At 46.6% G+C, this 22730-nt stretch overlaps 1 protein-coding gene across 1 annotated transcript; it reads right to left on the bottom strand.

The window, feature by feature from the left end:
* Window positions 1-17581: 17581 nt before the first annotated feature.
* LOC135994905 (perilipin-3-like) lies at window positions 17582-22379 on the bottom strand. Its single transcript, XM_065645839.1, has 8 exons — window positions 22313-22379; window positions 21575-21663; window positions 20639-20834; window positions 19764-19846; window positions 19266-19521; window positions 18511-18710; window positions 18248-18376; window positions 17582-17989 (listed from the first exon to the last, which is right to left on the bottom strand). Exons 1-8 carry the CDS (start codon window positions 22377-22379, stop codon window positions 17582-17584), a joined length of 1428 nt encoding a protein of 475 aa, XP_065501911.1.
* Between the last annotated feature and the right edge of the window lie 351 nt (window positions 22380-22730).

A 22730-nucleotide genomic window follows, 5' to 3' on the forward strand; every position in this document is an offset into this window, starting at 1 on the left:
TCCAAAATTTTACTATAAGATTTTTAGATCAGGTGAAAATGCTTCAATGGCTAAATGAAGGAATCTAATGCTAACATCCTTGAAACTTTGAGGTGTTCCTCTCAAGCCCCACGGCCCTAACAAAGCCTCTCTGTTTAGCAAAATGAATTTTGGAGCAGAGACTTGAACATCTCACAGCCATGTGTAATTGCTGCGGACTCAAGGCAAGTTCCTTGCTCCTTCTTTCAGTTAATGAACATATTGAGCATGGTTCCTCAACCCATATATGTCCAGAATCCAAATTGCTCAGCTATAAGAGGCACAAGGTTATGGAGCTGGAGCTTGCAGAAAGTCGGGCACAACATCCCCGAGCTGCAGATCTCCTGGGGTACAAGCCCAGGGGGAGCTCTGAGTGGTTAGGCACATGTCTACAGGCAGAAATTTTCGTACTTTTGGGATTTTAGTGAGGTAAATGATGTTGTTTCCTGGATATTTGCACCCCCAAGATTCACTGAGGGAGGTAATAATCCAATATTTCAACTCTGGAATGACAAATACCTGCACACCTTCACCAGTCTAACCCTCAGTAAATGAACACATTTTCACTTGGTTTTTCTCCTCAGTCTCCTCCAGGACGCATCTGAATCCTAGATGAAAACTTATTGAGTATTAAACACTTTGTTAGATGGATTAGCCTGAGGGGGTGCTCATAATTGCAGTATTGTTAGGGCTGCTTTTCATTTTAAATCATTCTGTTAAAGATGCTTTCACATACAGAATCCTGTAATTTTCCTAGTAGTGGGCTGGGCATAAACTCCTTGCTAAGCTGATAGATGTCTTTTTCTATAAAGTCAGTTACTGTACAAAATCCACTAATACAAAGGGCATAATGCAATTATTTGGAATTGATTTCTTACGAGCTTATGGATAGACATTTAGGCAAGTTCAAGTTTCCTGAGAGTTTATAATAATAGCTGTCACATTTTACATTAGCGTTCATCCCTGGAGACTTTAAAGCACTTTACAAATACTGAACCCGCATCTCTAAAGAGAAAGCATGGCCAATGCCCACTTGCCTTTTGCTGGGTAAATCTGCATTTGATTCCCCATTTCCCCACAGCTTTCCAGCATGATCCTTCACAGGACTTCAAACCGTTGCTACAAAACGAACAAAAATGTGTGATCTTTCTGCGGGATAGTGGGAGGAGAGACACCAAAGTGACTGGCAGGGCTAAGATGGTGCAAAACAATGTGGAAAAAGTCCATTTAGACCAAGATCAGCTCTGAATATGAGAGTCAACGGCCCTGACTTACCCCTCTCGATGTCAAATGCCGATTCAGCTGGTCACCTCAGATGAAACTCTTTGATAAAACAATTGGGGTGCCAGAAGAGGGGGTTGATCCTCTTTGTTTGCCTAAAATGGGGGAGACAACCCCTCCACACGATGCTCACTCTCTCTCCATGGACTTTAAAGGAGCCTAAGGGCGAAGAACATGGCTTTAGACTTGCAACTTTTCACTATTTAAAGTTAAAGCAACTTTTCACTATTTAAAGTTAAAGGATTCCTCCCCAATATACCATGGAAGTCCCAGCAGCTGATTCAGAGCTTTGGGCATTTGGGTTTTAGGAGTAAAAGGCAACAGGTGAGGACAACGAGCTGTGAGTGTTTCCAGGAGGGTTCAGGCACCCACCAGAGAGCCAGGAAGGAAGGAGGCGAAAGGCTGTTGGCCAAGTACCAACCAGTGAAAAATATGGCTCATTCTTAGTGGTTTGTTGATGGCTCTTGGTGTGTTCGTGAGGAACTTTATTTGATCATTTTACAAAGCTCCAAAGTTATCCAAAGGCAAAACCTTCGCAAGGAAATAGGAATGATGTACTGGAGGAGGCTTTAATGAGGCTGTCAGGCCTTTCCTGGCCAATGCAACCTATAGCTGGGAGAAATTTTATTAAAAATCTAAATGAAATTGAGACTCTGAAGTAAAATTGAAGCATGCATATAATAAATACATCCTGCGTGTCTGTAGGGAACAAGAAGGAGTTATGTTTTTATTTATTTTTTCCTCTAAGATGAGCTTCATGTAGATACGCAGACCAGGAAGAGCAGCACAAGCACAGATGGCATTGTGCTGACATGATTCCATTTTTCATCTAGTATGACCCACAGTTGGCATCCTGGCCTAGTCTTTTTTTCTTTTTCTTTTTCTTTTTTTTTTTTTTTTTACAGTGGACATAAAATAAACCTGACCCCTTTTAATTTATATTTGCGTCGGTTCATACTGTTTAAAGAATAATTTTCACATTCTTAGTAGGCCAGATAATAACTAATAGACTAGATAATTGCACCATCAAGCCTGTTGCCTTGTAAGAAGGAGGATGTATTACTTTAATATTTAAAAACTTTCAAAATTGTTTCAGACATATGGGGAATTTATTATATTTACTGTGCAGCGCCTCAGAAGCCAGCCTGATTAAGTGCCAGCTTAACTGAAGTTATTGTAATCATGCCGCTGTTTTTAAAAGGACCTGAAAAAAACCCAGGCATTATAAAGAAATATTGACAGATTAAATAGATTCTATGATGGGAACTGGGAAATTGCTCAATTAAAGCCTGTGTGTGTTACAACATTAGGCAATTATTAAATTAACAGATGGCAGAGACTTCTCAGAGCTCTGAAAATGGATCTGAGCAGCGTGTACGTGATAAAGGGAAAGTCATATGATAATGCAGGTGTGAATCCGAACACCCCTCTCAGTCACTGGCAGGTGGGAATTCAGGAGATGAAACTGGTGCCTTGAGCTCCCAGTAGCAACAACACAGCAACTCACACAGCGATGAAAAATCTGTGCATTTCTCTCGCTCCCCCAGTTAATAGTCAAATAGCATCCAAAAGGTGATTCTCCTTGTTCCCCAGCTAGCAGCAAATAATGGGGGAAGGCAGGGACCCAAAGAAGGCAAACTCAGCACCTTTTTGCCCATGATCACGAAGGCTGGGGATGCTCAGCTGAGACACGGGAAGCCCAGGTCCACCTGTGGTCCTGGAGGGATCCCCATCATACTCTGGACCTCCACAACAACCTGCTCCCAAGCACAGTGTGCAAGTGAGCGCTTTGCATCTTTCTTCCTTAAACCGTTCCCCTTGCTTAAGGGATTAAATTTCGCTGGAGCAAAGGCTGTAATGTGGTGAACCATCAAATCCTCTCTACAGCTCTCAAACTCTGCTAAGCAGCATAATATCCCTGATGAGAGTAGGTGGATTAAAATCTCCCGGGAAGGGGTGGTGGGAAGAGCCCTGTGACAAGTGAGACCCAGATCCTGTCACTGCTCAGGACATGGAAGAGACGGAGTGTGGTTCTGACCCTCAGCTGAGCCCTGTCCCCTCCAGGAAAGGGGCTCTTCACTCCTTGCCGCTGGCATTTTTCTCAGCTGCGAGGATTTTTTTAGGTCGTTATTAAATCCAAGTGCAAAATCTTGAGAAAGGTTCATTAGCCTGGGGGTAAGAAGAGTCGCTGGGGAAGTAGGTTTGCTTCAGGGAACAGTTAATTGTTTATGCAAAGCTTCACTGTGTTGAAAAAGTGAGATTTACCATGCAGGCATCCCGGCTGTCTCCTCGGACTGCCAGTGGTCACAGCACTTTCCTGGGCGGATGGCTGATCCCTTAAATCCCCACAAGCAGAAAGAAAATTCAGATGGCACCAACTTTTTGAGTGGCTTGTAACCCCAGGCCTCCATTTTCAGCATGAAAAGTTTTGCATTAAATGGAAAAACTGTGCATCGAACCACATGAAGTGTTTCAGATTTGCATTTTGTGGAAGATGGAGAGCGTAGTGTTGCTTCAGCTCTCCAAAGCTCAACAGATTTTTTAAAAACTTTTGGTTTGGCTGTCACATGGCAAAAATAAGTCAATCATTCACACCATTTTAGCAATTACCCCTTTTCCGTTGTAATTTATCAAAATTGGAACCCTGGAGTTAAAGCAAATCCAAGATCACCATTTCATTATTCTGGACCTCTTAGTACCTAATAATTTCCATTGCTATAAAATGCAAGTGAAATTTCCCAGTTTTGCAACTTTATTTTCATTGCTAGCAGGGTCTGGTCTGCACACAGAGCTCCCCTGGATGACAACAGGGAACATGTTGTTTACCTACAGGAAACATTTATTTTTAAGAATTAAATAGTCAATTTGTGGTTGATTGGTTTTGTACTCTGATGGTCAAATATCTCAAAAGCAGCCTGGAAAGAAATATTAACTTTCCAAAGTGTTTCACACAAGTGACAACAAGAAGTCGGATATATTTGAAATGCACAAGGAAATGCATGTTTGTAGGCACAGGAATCAGCTACTCAGCAGCAAGAACATCTGAGCTGGAGTGTATCAGAAATTATCAAAGAAAATGCTTTAACACTGTTGTTGAGCATAGAGCACACCCAGGAAAACAAAAAGTTAGATACATATTCTCTGATTTAAAGACAAGCCACAGCTTGGCTTAACATTCAGAACTGTTTCACTGACTCAGAGAGGGACTAAGGATATATTATCTGTGGAAAAATATGTGTAGAACTAACAAAGGCACTTTGGAGATTTAGGAGCCACTGCTTTCAGCAGTGACACAGGGACGCAGGCCGGCCAAGGGCCAGGTTCACAAAGGTATTTGGGGGTTTGGAGATGCAGATAGACTCAAGATACTCAGATGCACAGGGGTCAGGGAAAAGGATGTTTTCAATCCAGATGCAGCAGGTCCAAATGGGCACAGACACAGGTCAGAGACTTCAGACTCTAAGAGCTGCGGGTAGGGGGGAGCACGCACGGGGGCTGTGGGTCCCTGAGGAGTGACTTAGAAAAAGACTTTCATCCATGCCATAGCACAATCCACAGCACTGACTTCCAAAATGTTTGCATCTCTATCCAAAGCAAGAGCAGAATCCACAGGTTGAACGTATTTGAAAACTTCTGGTGCGGCCCATTTTCAAGACTAATATTACAGCAAGAAGGGCAAAACAACCGTAATGATCCTACTCTCCGAAGAAATCACTTATGCTTACAGAGAAATTAAAAATTGAATTGAGTGTTATGAAAAATTCTCTGTGTAGCTGAAACTGTAACCTGGTTAATTCATTTAGGCTAAATATATGGTTGTAATTGAAAATCCAAATAAGGTATGCATATGCATTGATCTATATGATTTAAATCAAGCTATAAAACATCAATATTATCCAGCAAAAACTGCTGAAGAAATAGCAGCCAAGAAGAATATGGAATTCCAGGGAGACCATTGCGCTGGCTGGGAAGAGAACTTAATTGATTTTGACAAAGAAACCTATTTGCTGTTTAATTGATTCCTACTCTAAATTCACAGAGCTTTCAGACCCAGCAGAGAGAAGCAGCGGAATAGTGATTACCCATAGCAAATTACAGCTCGCCGGGTCCAGAACACTTCAGGTCCTGGTTATTCTCTATTTGCCAAATTACTACTGTGGATTTTCAGAGGAACACTAAAACCTACTCACATAAGCTCGCAAATCTCTCAAAGAATTACAGAATCATTGAAAGAGCTGCTCAGACCACCAGAAAGACCTTAGGAGAGGCAGTAACGATCCTCGCTTTATTCCAAAACTATTCATGCTCCTCTGCACCTCCTTTAGGTTAGTGGGACCAGTATTTACTGGGTCGCAGGGAGGGAGAGGGGCACAAATTGTGTCAGTGCTGTAAAGCCGACTTGGGAAATCCCCTGAAAGCAGTGGATGACCCTTCCGAGCTTCGACAGATGCCCGTGCCACACTTCTCCAGGAGCTACCACCACCAGACTGAACTCCAGACCATCTTTCCTGCTCAAGAGAGTAACAGTTCAGCAGCCTCATGAGTCCCGGGAGCGGCTCCATGTCAGGATGCAGCTCTGTAACTCGTGCTGGAGCAAACGTTTGTGCACCAACACCCCGGCGTGACCTGGAAGTTGCTACGTACAGAAACGTGCTTTGCTCTTGCTGCTCTACAGCCACCCTCTGCCAAGACCACAAGGGATCACGAGGAGCTGATCCTGCCCCTCTGCCCCGCTCTGGGTCCTCAGCACAGGACACACATGGACCTGCTGGAGAGGGGCCAGAGGAGCCCCAGAAATTATCCGAGGCTGGAACAGCTCTGCTGGGAGGACAGGCTGAGAGAGCTGAGTGTTCAGCTGGAGAACAGAAGCTCCGGGGAGAGGTTATTGTGCCTTTCAGTGCTTAAAAGGGGCTGATAAGAAGGATGGGGACAGACTTTTTGGCAGGGCCTTTTTACTGCAGGATAAGGGGTGATGGTTTTAAACTAAAGGAGGGAAGATTTAGGCTACACATGAGGAAGGAATTGTTGGCCCTGAGGGTGGTGAGAGCCTGGCCCAGGTTGGCCAGAGAGGTGGTGGCTGAACCATCCCTGGAGACATCCCAGGCCAGGCTGGACGGGGCTCTGAGCAACCTGAGCTGGTGCAGATGTCCCTGGACTGGATGAGTTTTGAAGGTCCGTTCCACCCAAACTATTCCATGACCCTATGATTCCACAAATACACAGAGGGGCACTGGTTCTGCTGCAGCAGGGTTGTGGAGTCTCCTTCTCTGCAGACATTCCAACCCGCCTGGACACCTTCTGTGTAACCTCATCTGGGTGTTCCTGCTCCGGCGGGGGGATTGGACTGGATGAGCTTTCGAGGTCCCTTCCAACCCCTGACATTCTGGGATTCTGTGATCTGCTGGGGATGTGCTAACGCCAGAAGTGGTTGCTCTGGAAGCAATGAGGATGGTGGATTCATCCTCCTTAACCCAGCACTGGAAGCACAAACAAGTGCCCACAAGGCATCATCTCACTGTTGTTTAAGCCACTCTTTCCCCAGTACCTCCCTAACAATGACTGATGGACTCATGGCAAAGATTTTCAATTTGAAAAATCCATTCTCATTTCAGAAATCATCTTCCTCTGAGCTCCTCCGTTCATCATACACTGGAAGGCAGAGCTGGGGCTGCAGCACCATCCTCTTCAACAGGGAAGCGAAGGTCTGTGGATAGCTGGGATAGAACACATGGCAATTACAGCCCGGACCAAAAAAAAGAATAAATAATTGACTTTGTTTCAAAATAATATGAAAAAGAATGTTTGAAAGAAAGGATGCTCAACAGAGGAGGTTAGACCTAAGGAAATATTATCATAATTATCAGTACTTTAGGGCAGGTCTTATTCTTTCAGGGTTTCGACACTTTTCAGATCTCTTATGGTGAAAGGCCTCCTGCATGGAGGTCACCAGGGAGTGAAGGCACACACCTGGGTGTGGAACAGCAGCACATGCAGACGTCCCAGTGGGTGGCTCCACACCGAGGCCATTCCTGCAGATGCTGCAGAGAGAGAAATGACGCAGAGCACGACTTGACGACCTGACCTCAAACCTCTGTCCAGAGGTGGGGCTTTTCCAGAAGCCAGATGAGTTTTCTGTAATACCTGGGAAACACTGAAACCTCCTGCAGCTCCACCACTTCCAGGAACGTGGATGACAAATGACAACTATTCAGATTATCCTTTTGTAAGCTCTCTCCTAATTAAAAGCAGGACACTGAGAAATCACCCATCCTCATCACAGCTGTGGCCTGAGAGACTTCCTTAGGTCGCTGAACACTTTGGTGCATTCTCTCGGTAAGATGTTCACAGCCCCAGAGGCTCCCCTGGAGTTTTTTCCCCCACAGAAGACTGTTGTAAGCACCTAGCTGGAACAGGAGCCTCCGATCTGATTCAAGCAGAGAAGCAGCCTGACAGTTAAGAGCAACTTCCCAAATCAGTGTGCAATCGAATGAGAAAGAGCGAAGAGAAACACGGCTTTTCTGTAAGCTTCATCAAGGTGCATTTCCAGCAGCATTCTTCACAGATTCCAGAGCAAGCAGGATGGAAATAAATGAAATTTTAAAAACCGTTTTCTTACACAAATACTGACCTCTGGATGTCATTCTAAGTTTCCCAAGGAGATGAGCTCAGTGAGATCCAGCTACGTGAGGTGTTATGGGGAAAGCTGAACCTCTGAGGTGCTGGGGCAGGGTGGGATGCTGCAGTGCCTGCCCATATCCATCAAAGAAGCCACACAGGTGACCAGATAACACCAGTTAGGACACCTAACACCACGAAGTATCTTGTGAGCAGTGTAGTGTACCCAAAATGAGAAGTACTTGGAAAAACACCTGACCCGTGCACACCAGTCTGCTCCCATCAGGTTTACTGGTGTGCGTGATTCTCAGCTCCCTCCAGAAGCCCTGCAGACCCCAATGTGGATGAGCACCCCAGTACCTCGGATGCCATCCTTTATGGGGATCCTGGTGGCCCCCCTGGGGCCCCCATACACTGGGAGCAGAAGGTCGTGACATGTGACAGCCCCCCAATCCCAGCCAGGGCAAGGTCCCATCATCCAGGGGCTCCAGCACCCCCCCAGGGAGGAGGGTCCCTCCAGCCCCCAGCCAGTAAATGTCCTGCTGTATTCAAACAGCACATTATAGATCACCCAAGAGCAAGTTTTCTCTAGGCCTATTTGTGCATGACTGGGAAAGTAAAAGAAATTTTAAAAAAAAATTTAAAGAATTAAAAAATCAGCCTCTTCACTTCAGGGTCCCCTGGAGCTGCCACTGCAAGAGCAGAGTTTGTGTGAGGTGAAAGAGCTATGGGCTCTGCCAAGGGCAGCAGCCGTGCTCCTGCCTAGAGGGTGTTCTGTCACTGAGCTCTTATCATGTAGGTTACAAGTGCTATGAGGCTTTGCAGCAAGACCTGGCAACCCTTGTAGTCGCCGCTGCACCTGCAATAAGAGGGGCAGCCCATTCAAAACCCAGCATGTGCAAAAAAGGGAGAGGGTAATAATTTAGTTGAGGTATCAGCCCTCATATCCCTTTTCTTAGGAAAAGCACAATGGGATCATCCACCTGCAGGAGTAACTCGCTTTTGAACTGTTCTGATCCAAGAAGCACATCCAGAGACCAGCGACTTCCCCTTGGGACTTCAGCTGAAGGATGCAACAGGTATCTGCACCCAGATTTTGGAGCCGCCTGAAACAAAATTCTTCTCTTCACCACGCTAACATCCAAACTCTGTCCCAGGGCACATGCACTGCACTGGATAAAAAGGCAAATAAATCTAATTAAGCAAAATACCGAGAAAACAGAGAATAACACTTGGTCCCAAATGCAGACATTTCAGATAGAACAAAGATGCGACAACAGTTATCTAGACTGTGAGGTCTCTGGGCTGCAAACTTCACTTGTGCTCATTGTTCAGCACCCACAGGCTGCTTTCTGGTGCACGGCTGGGAGGTCTGGCTGCCAGAGCATCTCAGCCTTAGGGGAAAAAGAATAAAACATGCAAAGCGAAACATGGATAGCTGATGGGCAGAACCCCCAGCCTGGTGGCTTCACCAGTGCCCCACGTCACTCACCCACCCACTCCACGGGCAGCAGAAAATGCTAAAAAAACCACAAAGCAAAACCACAAAAAAACCAGCAAAAAAACACAAGAAAATGCAGCTGGAAGCAACATCACTGCATGGGGGGGTCTGCTGAGGTTTGTACCTGCTGCTTTCCCCAACCCATCTTACGGGAGATGGAGCTGATTCAGCCAACTCCCATCTGCAGCAGAGATGTTGCTGCAGCACTTGAAATGCATGCATTTGGGGGGTTTTTAAGTTGTGTTTTGTTGTCGATGTTTTTGGTTTTTTTTTTTTGTGTGTGGGTTTTTGGGGTTTTTTTTCTCCTCTTACAAGAAGAGCAACCAGTCTGGAACAGCTTTTCCTTTATTGCTCTCAGCTTTTGATGCTTATAACTGCAACTGAGTCCTCAAAGCCCTGCCATTCCCCTAAAGGCAGCACGACAAAGAATTTCAAAGGTGAGAAGAGTGCTCACAAGAAGCATCAGAAAAGTTTCAGCCACCAGTTTTCCAGATTTCATCTCTGTCATCTGCAGGCAGCACTCAAAGTACGCAGGGATGCTGACATCGGTGTGGGGCTGTGGTTTGCTGAGGGTTTGGGCAAGTGCATGAGAAGGGATGGCATTACAGAAAACAATCAGATCCCACCGTTTCCTGCACCTAAAAGCAGCTAAACCTTTAAGAGCCTCACTTTTATATTAAAAAAAAAAAAAGGTTAAATACAAGACTGACAACCAGGCAAAGTTTTGAACATGCAACAGGGGTAAATAATTAATGTTTTGAACACCAGATTATACGATGGGAGTAACATACCCACATTCCTCCCAGCACCACAGCCGGGGCTGGGTGCTCTGCAGGGGCTGGCACACAGGAGCAGGGTATTTTAAGGTGTAAATCTAGGGGTTTGGTTCAAAGAAAAAAACACTTACTGACAGTAACTTCTGAAAAAGGTGATCCTCACATAGCTGCAGTGGGTTTCATGTTTGTGGTTTGGTTTTTTTTTTCCCCCAGATCAGTGTTTCAATGTCCAGCAGCTGGGCAAACAGCAGGCTTTTCCAGCAGCAATACCTCCTGGACAGGCACAAGGTATGATGCTTTTGCAATCTGGCCATCAACCAAAAAACCCAAATAAATCAGACCTTTGTATTTGCTTTGTTTGCTCCAATTTTTTTTTTCCCCTCGTAGTTGTTTGGGTGAATGTATTTCTTGGGAGAAAACAGAAACAGCTCAAGCACAGAGGAATGAAGCCACCCTCTCAAGGCTTCTCTCCTTTACTCGCTTTATTCTGTAAATTTTGCTGCAGTCTCTTTTGAGCCAAACTCTTCACAGCAATATCGACAACAGGAAGGCTGGAAGACCCTGAGCCAGGATCTGCAGAACCACCAGACTTGAAAGCGATACGTGTTACCTGGAAAGGGCTCTCCCTTTCTTCTGTGTTGTTTCATTCTACAGCTTTTAAACCCAAGAGGTAGAAGTGTACCAAATTTTCTTACCTGTGATTGAGATTCCCTGGTTATGACTGTAAACTAGAGTCAGGATTGGGAAAGCCCCTGAAATCCTGATTTTCATAGTATAACAATTTGTTTAGCCTCATGTGGGAATTTGAGGAAAGTAAGACAGAAAATGTGGAGGTGGAAGATTGCAAGACTGCACTGAAAGTCTGCCTGTTTTTGAAAAAAACAAAAAGCCTCCCATCTCCCCCCAAAAAAAGCAAGCCACACACACAACCACCACCACCACCCACTCCACTAGTTATTCTTGTTTCCGGGTTTAAATTGCAAATGACACAAAAATAAGGCTCCTTGCTTCTTCAGCCCAAGTTCCAGAGCCCGGCCTGGAGCAGGTGAGCAGTACTCGCCAAGCGGGAGATGAGCCTCACCTGCTCCAATATGGTCTTTACAATGACACAGATCTGCTGTGCAGAAAGTGTTTTGATATTTATCAGGCAGCGCAGTCCCTGGAGGAGGCACAACCCTACCCCAGCGCAGTGTAAGGAACATGTAAATGAGGAAACATGAACTTGGAGCCCCTCAGTTCCTGAATGTCTTCGTGTCCTCCCATTTCCGCAGAGGAGCTGATGACCTTCCAATTCATCTGCTGCACACAAGGGTGTTCGCCTGCTCGTACTGCCACTGCCTTTCGTTGAGAAACAGCTCTATCCACACCTGTTGCAGCTGTGCGTTTTACTGTCTTTTCACCTCTGGGTGTACCCCAGGTTGTACCACTTGAACTCCTGTGCCAGAGACAAAGCCCAAAAGATTTTCTGCTCCCCACCGAGCCAGCCCTGGAGAAAGACCAGGGAGTGCTGACAAGCAGGAGAGCTCAGAAATGCTCAGGACAACCCGCAACCTGATCTTCCCTGATTTGCAACCACTCCTCAGTGGCCAAATCGTAATGAAGCATAAAAGGCTCCATGTGGTCCACAGGTGAGGCTCATTTGCCTTCCTTGGTGTCAGGATTCAGCCTCCCCAGGAGGATTCAGAGATCCGGACTCAGCAGTGGGGAGCAACCACCCACAGCATCACACAGGCTGCATGTCATGCCCTGGTCTGCTGCGGGTCAGTGGGAGGGGATGGAGCAAGACAGATGCCACACAAGACATTACAAGCGAAAAGAAAAAAAAATTCTAAGCCCTAGAATTGCTTTTTTCTGTTCCACAAAATGGCAGGTGTTTCCAATCAGTTTCTTACAGGGTAAACACTTCACTTGTTTCGTAATTTGTTTGGTAAACCTTGTCTTTTCAGCTATAATTACCCCATCAAGGCAGCTAAATGAAGATGACATTTAAAGTGACCTTCAGCTTACAGCTGCAAGAACCATCGCCCAGGAGAGGTGGAGTAGGGAGGGGAGGCAGCACATCGCTCCCCAGGCGAGAGGAGCTGTGAACATGCCAGCCAGATGTTCCTCCAGAAATCAGCCAGTGCTGGCAGACAGGTGTTTTAGTGAGGACAGCATGAGCACCAAACTATTTGATTTCTCTGCTAGGTGAAGGGCTGCTGTAAGATGTTGGCATTTTCTCAAATGTGAGAGCTCAGGATGTCTTTCGTCCTAGGGAATAACAGCTCTTGCAGAACCAAGCTATGTGATGATATCACTTGCAGAATGGTCCATGCAAGAGTGGTTATATGCAGTGTACATCTCCTGGAGGCATCCTGCAAAGGAGTTTGTTTTTCTCCAGTGTTTACTTGGCAAAGGTAAGAGGTTATTTTGCCTTGCACCGAGACACCCAGTGAGACAACTTGATAAGGGGCTTGCACACGGTGCCCTTAAACAGAGGAGCCTCTAACTCCTGACCATCTGGTTCCTCTCCTGTCCTCCAGTCTTCTCCACCTTGCCCAAGCTCTGGTCAAACTGAACCCCTCTGTACAGCACTCCCCTGCTTTTCTCCTCTAATCATCCAGATGCTCAGGTTACCTGTCCTCCTCCTCCATACTCCTTGAATTCTCACCTTTAATCCCAAACCACTATTTTTCCACCCATCCTCTCACCTGTGCTCTAGTTGTCCCCAGCGTTCCTGGTGTCTCCTTCTCCAGCTCTCTCCCACCCCTCTCATGCTTTCCCATTCCCCTTCTCCCCAGCTTTAGCCTCCTCTACACTCTTCCCTTACTTGCAGTTTCTTGCCCTCAATTAGCTGTCCCAGATAATTGCATTTAACAACTCCCATGCCACCATTCCTTCCCCTCTGGAGACATAGGACAAGGCACACGGGGAGAGACAGGCAGCAATCTGCCCATCTACCAGCCTCCTGCACTCAGCTCCCATCAGAGTTTATGAAGCAAGCTTAGCACAAACAGACAAAAAGAAAGCATCGGTACTGAGGGTGGCATAAAATCCAGCCATGTCAGCAGTCAGCTTGTTAATTGTCCTCCGCATCACCTCCCCTCCAAATTCACTGCTGGAGAACCTCAAGCCATTGCTGAATCTAAATAAATATGAGAATCAGAGGGAGACGGGGAAGTCAATACTGCAAACTAACTGCTTCTGCAAATGGATTTTCATTACCACAGAGGCAGGCATCAGTGTCCAGAAAGCACCACAACAAGGGTAATTATTTGCTGGCAGTGCTCTGTATTCACAGGAGGTACTTTGCCTTGTTTGCAGCAGTAAAGGGCAGCTGAGCTATTGATCAGGTCAGACGCCTGTCGCTCCTGGAGGCATCAGGGGTTTTAACGAGCCACACAAAGATCATATTGGAATTGTCACAAATTTATGCTTGGTTCGTAAGGCAATTTGAAGCAGATTTATTGACCCCTTTCCCTCCTCTGCCATCCACAGGGTACAGAGGAAGGGAAAGCTGTCCAGTCTTGCCAGGACCTGCCAGAAGAGGCCCCTGCCAGGAGCCTCTGAAAGAAGAGTTGAATGCTGACACCGGCAGAGACTTCAGCTGGAAAAGTATTGATGTGCTTCAACTGGGAGCACAAGTGACTGCAAAGTGCTGCTACTAAAAGCACCTCTGCCCTTCTCTAGCAAAAAAAAAAAATAAATGGCCATTTTCAGGTGCTCCTAAACCCACACCACCTTACCTGAGCCTTCATGCCCGTTTTCAGGTGCCCCTAAACCCACAGCATCTTACCTGAGCCTTCCGCCCTGCTCAGCTGGGCACAGTCAAACCCAGAGCACAGGGCAGTCCCTTCAGGCTCCTGTGTCCCATGCTCTAGAATGCTTTTTCTTCTCTGATACAAGTAAAGGAGGTGGGGACGGTTACAACAGGAAATCATAGGACCAAGTGCTAAGCAGCACAATAAGATTCCAGCCTGCCCACATTAGACAGTAGCAGGAGGGAGACCCAGCAGAGTAAATCCCACAATCTGACTCTGCTCTCACACTGGCCAGCCACAGCATCTTCATTTTCCAGCACCGAGGGCAGAAACTTCATCCAGTTTCCACTGTGAATTAATTCCAAAAAGACTTGAAGGTCTTAAAGTTCTCCAACCACAGGGACTTAAGGTCATACAAAACCTCAGCTTATTCCTGAGCAGGGCCCCAGCTACCGAAGCAACCCTTCGGAGACATCACAAGTTTTTTAAACATAGTGTTATTTTACAGCAGGCAATAGCACAACTTTTTCAGAAGAGAGGACAATGTTCAAGTGTGTCAAGAAACATAGAAATGAAAGAGGGAAATTAAGCTCTTGCAAGCAACTAGAGAGCTTTTGCCCTTGAGCACTTGCTAAGAAATTCAGTTGCCCAATCTATTGCCTTCAAGACAGAGCTGCTTGGAAAACCCTCCTCAAGCAGCTGCCCTTGCCGGTTAGAGGACACAGTAACATGTTGGCTGATGTCTCTGAACTAAGCTCATGAAAGATGACAGCCTTTTGGAATGATGCCCAAGGTAGACTTCACCCAGTCCCAGCACATTTCCTGACCTGGAAGTCAGGCACTTGAACATTGAACAGCAGAAACTGAATAGAGAAAGGCAGAAGCGCATGAACATGGGAATGAAATAATGAAGGTGTTAAGCAAATTGGCAGAGGAAGATGAGGTGGCATCTACCGAGAGTTAAACAAGGAGTAAGTGCCCTTGTGATTGCATTTAAAATTCAGATCAGCCTATAACTGAGCTATCATACATGACCACAGAATAAGTAGAGAGGGACGGCAAGATAATCACTTGGGTTATAATTATCAGAGTCAAGCAACACTACATCATTCCCAAGGGCTACTGAGAGCTAGAAGCAGAACCTCAAAGCATGTCTTCCCTGCCAAGCTGCTTGTCTAGGGTTGCCACAGTACCAAGGCTTTCCTTATTTCTACCCCAAATGACCAAAAATAAATGTAGGTAGACAAACAGGCGTGGATAAAGTGGGGAACAATCTAGATATTCTCCTAGAGCTCAGATTTATTTCTATTTTAAGTAGCACAAAAATCCAGGCCATTTCTAATTCCCCATTCCTTTCCTGTCTCTGCAGCATGGAAGAAACCAGAAGAGAAAGAACAAATAAAGTTAAAATATTGCAAGCCATGGCTTGGTTTGGTGACAGTTTTGCCCTTCTCACTCAGTCCCCTGAATCCCTGGAAGTTAAGCAAAAGTTAAAATGCAAGCAGAGACCCCCATTCAGCCTCAAGTGGAGCTTCAGGAGCTGCCATGAGAAGGTCACTTCAGCCTGTTGTTGGCCACGGGGACTGTAGCAGCCCCACAAAAGCGTCACAGGTGCTGGGCTGTCCTGCACCAGCTCCAGCACAGGGAACCACAGAGGCCCCAGCACACGCAGCACTTGCACTCCAAGCTGCAAATGCAGAAGAGCACATGGGTTGTGCACCAGGCTCCCAAGGGAACAGCAGCCAAAAGTGGATTTAATCAAAAAGCAAGAATACGCCCCAGTGATCCATACACAAAAGCAGCAGGATTCACTAGGCTAAGCACTATATTAGTACAGGTCAGATGTGCTGCATTGGCAAATCAATATCAGGCACATCTAGCTGTTTCTTAAAAAGCACTTTCATCCAGGTAAGTGTAAAACAGGATTCGGGCACTTTAAGTAGTGAGGCACACTTTGCTACTGAGAAGATCCCATGTAGTGTATTTCCTACCAAGCAGGACTAGCTCCAATGCTGCTTGAAGTTAGTGGCCCACTTCCCACCCTACAAGTTCAGCTATAATGACATCAGACAGCTAGGATCTGCCTCTCCTCAAGCTCTTCACCAGAGAGAAATTGCTTGGCAGGCGAGTGCATGAAGTAGAGAGATGACCCCTGCAATTAGTCCCTTGGATCTCAACAATATCTTGGCCTGGCAACTTAGATTGGCTTATTATTTTGCCTTCAACACAAACTAGTTGCTACTTGATGAACAGAGGCTGGACAGTTGTCTGATAGCCTCTCTGACATGCTGAGTTCAGTGAAGTTGATCCAGATCTTTGCTGCATCAATGGAATAACCGATGCCAAAACCCAGGAACCACATGGGCCTGCCACAGTACAGCCATCACACACAGTAATGTAGGATTATGACTGTTGTTGGAACAGTATTCACTTCTATTTAAGGGCTAGGGGGAGAGGTTCACCTCTTCAAGTTTATTTTTGCTCTTCCTTCCCTGCCCCCCCCCCCAAAAAAAACCCACAACAAACACCACCCAAACCACACACCAAAAACAACCCTCTCCCCAGTCCCCATCTCTGATATCCAGGAAACAATTTTAACCATCATGGGTTCTGTTGTTCTTTTTTGTCTTTTGGGGGTTTTGTTTTTTGAAGTCTAGAAGCAGCAGTACTCACATTGGGAGTAGATTCCACTTCTTTCCTTGAAGACAGAAAGAGGAGGCAAGGCACAGAGCTTTTCATTGAAAAGTTCAATAGGCACTTGGTCCATTAGCCTCAGCTACATCATGGTCTGGCAAGTCTGAAAGCACTGGGCTGTTCCAGCTGTTTGGAAGAGGGTCAGACTGTTTCAACTGAAGTGTCTGTTATTTACACCCTAATGACTCTCCATCAGAGAGTCCATGTCTCTCCCAGGTAGCCACTCCTGCAGCCCACTGTCCCACCCCAGACCAGAGTCTCCATCACCAGGTAGCAGCAGAAAACTGCAGGAGGTCTAAGAACAAGGTATACCAGCATCCTAACAGGTCCCTAGAGCTTCTCCAAGCATGGGAAAGTGCCAGAAGGGCACATACATGCCTCCAGGCTTGGGAGTTATAAGGAATTACAAATCCTTACTGCACCACTGACTGCACTGTCCCAGCATCAAGGGCTAGATAAGAAGAGTACAGTTCACACATCTCTTGAGCGATACTCACTCTTGTGGCACTTCTCCAAGAGACAATAGACAGTAAGTGGGTTTGCATGCAGTAGTTTTATTTTAAGCAGTTATGATCTGGTAGAAGCAGCCTCTAGGAAGATAAGTCTTTACATTTTATACTAGCTGAGAGTTTAAGACCAACAGCACTAATTGTGTTGAATACAGGTAGTGCCTGGATACACTAATGGACATACCATAGACAGCTTGCTCAGGAGGCGGAAGCATTGCAGAGCTTCAGCTGTTGTCTTGCCCCAGAGCTCAGCCACCATTCCTGAAGGCAGCTATAAGCACTTAAGAGTGGCCCCACTACTTTCACCACCTTCCTTAGAAAATCCTAAGGATTTATTCATCAGTAGCCATAGACAGCTCCATCCTCAGCTGGAGAGGGAAGCTACAGAAAGCAGAGAACAAGCACTCAGAGTCATGCCAGGCAGGCCTGTGCTCATGGCTTTATATTTTACATGAGGGTGGTGGAAGCTTGATGATCTCCTGCTGTTTCTGCATCTTTCTCCTGCAAGGGTTCCTCCTCCTGTGAGGTTTTCACCTCCTCCTCCCTCGGGGAGAAGGGTCCCACCAGCCAGAACAGAGGAGTGTTGTTTTTCAGGTAGTCCAGCAGCTCCCCCATGTACTCCTGGATCATAGACAGCTTCTTCTGGCTTTGGGTCAAGGCACTGCTGGACAAGTCTTGAAAGGAGTTTGCTGCTGAGAAGGAAGCATGAAGCTCCTCTATGGCACTAAGAGATTGTTTCACCTTATCCTGAAGGCTTGAGGGAAGGCCTTGAATTGCAGACACTGTTTTGCAGCAGGTGATTTGCAGCTGCTTTGTGATACTGCATGCCATGAGCAGGGCCAGAGACTCCATCTCCTGGGAGGAGGCAGGAAGAACAAGATCAGGGGAGTGAGTTACCTAAAAAAAAAAAAAAAAAAAAAACAAACAAAAAAAAACACAAACAAAAAAAAACACAAACAAAAAAAAACACAAACAAAAAAAAACACACACACACACACACAACCACAACACATGCACACCACACACACCACCACAAACACACAACAAAAAACCCCACAAAACAACCAACCAGGAGGATGCCCAGAGCCCTTATCTTCCCTCCCCAGGAGGTACCTCTGGCTCTGCAGAGCTTTCATCTCCACTCTCATTGGAAGGCTTCCTACTCCAGTCCAGCCACATCTGGTGCAGCTTCTCCTGCCCCTCCTGAAGCTTTTGATTGAATCCTTGCTTAAAGACTTCAATCTGTGTCAGGGGAAAATCAGAGTGTCAAGCAAACAGATCTGTTGGTGACCAGTGCAGCTCTTTATCATAGCAATGAAGCTGAGACCAAGCCAACAGTTTGGTCCCCTCCTTCCAGGAGATGGAGCTCTACCTACCAGTCCAATGATGCAGTGAAGCTGTACAAGGGCCTCCTGCATGCCCTGCCAGACCTGCTTCATTTTCTCTGTTGAGTGCAGGTAGGCAAATTGGCGGAGTTCATCAGAGAGAGACCCCAACCGCACAAAGTACCTCCTCTTCTCCAGCTGCTGCTTCACAGACATTATGTCCGCACCCTCCTCAGACGCTGCCAGTTTGGCTGAGGAAAGAGATGGTATCTGCAAGCATCTGACCAGGGGTGCTTACCACACAGAGTAAAAATGTATCAGGAGATCTTGGACTAGGAGCCAGGCAGCCTCCAGCACAGCACTTCCCATTAGCCCCATTCCAGAGTAGTGGGGTGAGGAATAGGACTGACCATCCCCAGTTTGGTGGCTCCCATTACAAGAATCACAGAACGGTTTGGGTTGAAGGGCCCTTCCCAGCTCCCCCAGTGCCCCCCCTGCCATGAGCAGGGACACCTGCACCAGCTCAGGTTGCTCAGAGCCCCGTCCAGCCTGGCCTGGGATGTCTCCAGGGATGGTTCAGCCACCACCTCTCTGGCCAACCTGGGCCAGTGTTTCACCATCCTCAGGGCCAACAATTCCTTCCTCATGTCCAGCCTGAAACTCCCCTCCTTTAGTTTAAAGCCATCACCCCTTGTTCTGTCATAAAATGCCCTTCTAAAAAGTCTGTTCCCCATCTTTCTTACAGGTTCCTTTTAAGGACGGAAAGGCCTCAATAAGGTCTCCCCAGACATATGCTGTTTCCTTACCTAGTTCCTCATTCCCAATGGGGAGAGAGCTGTCTTCTGTGCTCCCCAGCACAGCTCCTGCTCCGCTTACAGCTGTCTGGCTCATTCTGGAGTCCATAACCATCCCCATGCTGCTGGTCACTGCAGATCTGGCAGCCTCCACACCACTCTGAAGAGTCTCCTTCGTTACATCCATCACCTCTGTCACTTTGCTGCTCACAGCATCCTTTGCATCAGTCACTCTGGATGACACCAGCTCTTTTGTGTCCAAGATAATCTGTGAAAGAGGAGACTTGTGTCAGATAAGGGATTGGGTCATGTACTACACCACAATTCCAAACCACACCAAGAGTACAATTAACATAATGTCTGCTAAGTATTTCCTCCTGCAGGAGCTTGCACTATGTACCTAGGAGTAATTTGCTCCTCATACAAGAGCTTACTTCACTCCCAAGGTTAGAAACACTGCAAAACCAGGCCCCTCTGCCAACCAGGGACAGCACAGCCTTTGATTCTTACCTGTTCCACTGGCTTCTGAAGGAGTGGGAGTTTTTCCCCTAGTTTATCCAAACCCTTGGAGGCATACTCACTTGCTGCAGCAACTGGAAGAAAAAAAAAAAAAGTCAAAACTTGTTTTTCTGCAATTCCATCTTAAGTTCTACCTTCCTGAGCAAGCTGCTCTGCAGGGAGCCCAGGTGAAGGTCTCCATTCAGACCATCAGGTCAGGTGTGTTATAAGCTGATTTTGTAGAGCAGCTTGTCTTGGTCTTCTTGTAGATCTGTTCACTTTGACAGCAGCCAAATTCCACTTGTACAGACACCTTCATGGGACCCCCTTCTGCAGCTTCTTAAGCTCTTGACCAAATAGATGCATAAGCCCTTATCTCTGCCCAAGCCTCCACATCCTAAGGACCTGGGATCACATAGGAACTGATAGTAGGGGGACACCCACTCTGGGCTTAGAGTGAGCTCAGGCCTCTCACATAGGCTGTTTTGTCAGACACTTGTCCCTAAGAATAGCCCCTCTCTCTCCAGGAGTTTAGAGGTACTTCTCAGATGCCACAGTCATGTTCTTTAAGGGCCATGGCAAACAAGACCTTTAGATGTAACAGTCCTCCAAGATGAAGCTTTTTCCAGTCACTTGTAAGAATCCACCCAATACTTTGGACCTTGCAAGGTCAGTTTCAGGGAAGTCAATATCAGAGTTGAGTCCCAGTCCTCTATCACCCTACTCAGACTAGGGCTTCTCTTTTTAGCCTTACTTGTAAGCCAGGAATTATCACTTTAGTATGGTGATAGAGGTGCATTTCCACATCCTAGGATTCCTTCCAAGGCTGGAGGAAGGAGAGAACCCCTCACAGGCAGGTGCAAAGCTGCCCGTGCTCAGGGGATTACCATGGGGCTCCAGCGAGGCCAGAACTGGCTGCACACAGCTGGCTGTGGCTTCTGTCACACTCCTCACTCCTTTCTCTGCTGCATCGCACACAGTTCTGATGTAGGGGTGGCTGTCCTTAGTGGAGGCATAAGCCGTAGAAGCCATGTCACGGGCAGAGCTGACCAAGGTCAGGTTAGCCACCTGATTTATTGTATCCTAGAGGAGATAAAGAAAAAAAAAAAAAAACCACCAACACAAAAACATGGAGCTTTCACATACGACCCTGAGCTTCCTGTGCTGTTTTGCCTCCAAACTTCCTCTTTTGTTTGTCTGTTCAAGCCACCTAGTCTGGTTGATGAAGCAAGGCTTGCCTTTTGCTTGGACACTTGCTTTAAACCTACAACTCCATTGTGAAACAAGCTGTGGAGCACTGACACTCATGGTTGGTCCGTTCTAGAAAAGTCTTCCTCTAGCACAATGTTACCCAAGGGCCAGCTGAGTCTGTGGGCAACTTCAACAGTTCTGTACTCATGTCCAGCTCTAATTCATTTGGTATGGCTACTTAACAAGCCAATACTCCAGGAAAAGCTTCATCAGACAGGATAAAGTTGCTTTTAAACTCACAGACTTTACTCCGCAAGATGCTGGGAGTAAAGTGGGTGCAGCAGGTTTCATGGGAGCCCTTCCATAGAAGTATTACCTGCAGAAAACCAGGATCTTGACTACAGAGTTAGAGAAACATCTTTCCTAGCCAAGAACCAGCCTATTTTCTTGGCCTAGGAAGTTACTCAGAGTCTTCAGTCTACTCTTCTATCTGTGCTGCCACCCACATTTCCAGGGAAGCTGCAGGGCACAGAGGCAATAGTCCCTCCATTTGTGGGGGCTTAGCTCCACAGCTGGGTGACATCCTTGCACTCAGGAGTGTCCTCTCATTACATCTGACATGAGGCACCTACCTGCTGCTCCTCCTCCTCCTTCACCTCCTTGGAGCTCTTGGCAGCTTCCTCTTGGTCAGGCATAGCAGAGGCCATTGCAGCTGAAATGCAAGTAGCACCATGGGTTTAGGAAGAGAAAGAGACAAGACAGCCAGTGAGCGTCCAGAGTCCAGAGTCCAGAGATTCCCCTTCCCAGGGGACACTTCCCTCTGGCCTCATTAAAGTGAGATGTTCATTCACTACTCATTAAGTGAAGATCCCCAAAACATGCCTCTTCCCATTACAGAAGAAACTGACAGTGTTTCTTGCAAAGCCACCTAGTATTTAGGTTTCATATGGCTTATGATAATCAGAGGAATGAGGAGAACAAGATCTCTCCTCACCCAGGAGAGCTCATCAGAGAGATCATAGTGCTTCTTCTCAATATACTTAGAAGAGGTACCAGGTACCTCCTTCCTCCCCACCAAGACTTCAAGGAAGTTTTGCATTGGGGAGGTAGTAACCACAGAACTGGAAAAAAAAAAAATAAATAAAACAAACCATCTCAAGAAGCTGCTCTATTCTGTTAGCACACCCCAAGCAGAAACAGCTTTTCACTCAAAAGCCGTACCCAACCTTTCAGGCAGGACCACGAACAACCTCACGTTAGCTAAGACTAACTCCATTCCATAATTACACCAGGTAAGAAACATCTAAAGATGAACCTGGAGTTCATGGAACAATTATAGCCTCAACACCTGAAAATTCCAGAACAGCACCTTTTTGCCCTGTTGGAGGTAAACAGATGAGCAGCAGAGGAAGAGCCAGACACCACACCATGCTCCATCAGCCTTGGTCTGCCTTTTTATACTGGTTGGGTAAGTGGTGTAAGGAGGGACCCTCAGTGACTGACAGCTCTGGGAAGCAACAGAAAGGAGCCAGTCTCTGTCCTGGCCAATTAGAGCTGGAATGGGGTGGAGATGGGCCCTGCTGTGGCTCGTTAATTACTCTGTAGTCAGGCAGATGCACCTTGTCCTGTGTAGAGGAGCTTCCTTCAGAGGTCAGTGCTCCTGCAAAATGAGAGTGGCATTGCTGGCATAGACCACAAACCCTCTGTGATCTTTGCCCCAGGTCACACACCATCTAGAAATGGCAATTAGTTCTGATGCTCTTTTTGATGGGAAACTATAGCCAGAAA

The sequence above is a fragment of the Caloenas nicobarica genome, chromosome 15 (genome assembly GCF_036013445.1).
Source record: "Caloenas nicobarica isolate bCalNic1 chromosome 15, bCalNic1.hap1, whole genome shotgun sequence".
NCBI lineage: Eukaryota > Metazoa > Chordata > Aves > Columbiformes > Columbidae > Caloenas > Caloenas nicobarica.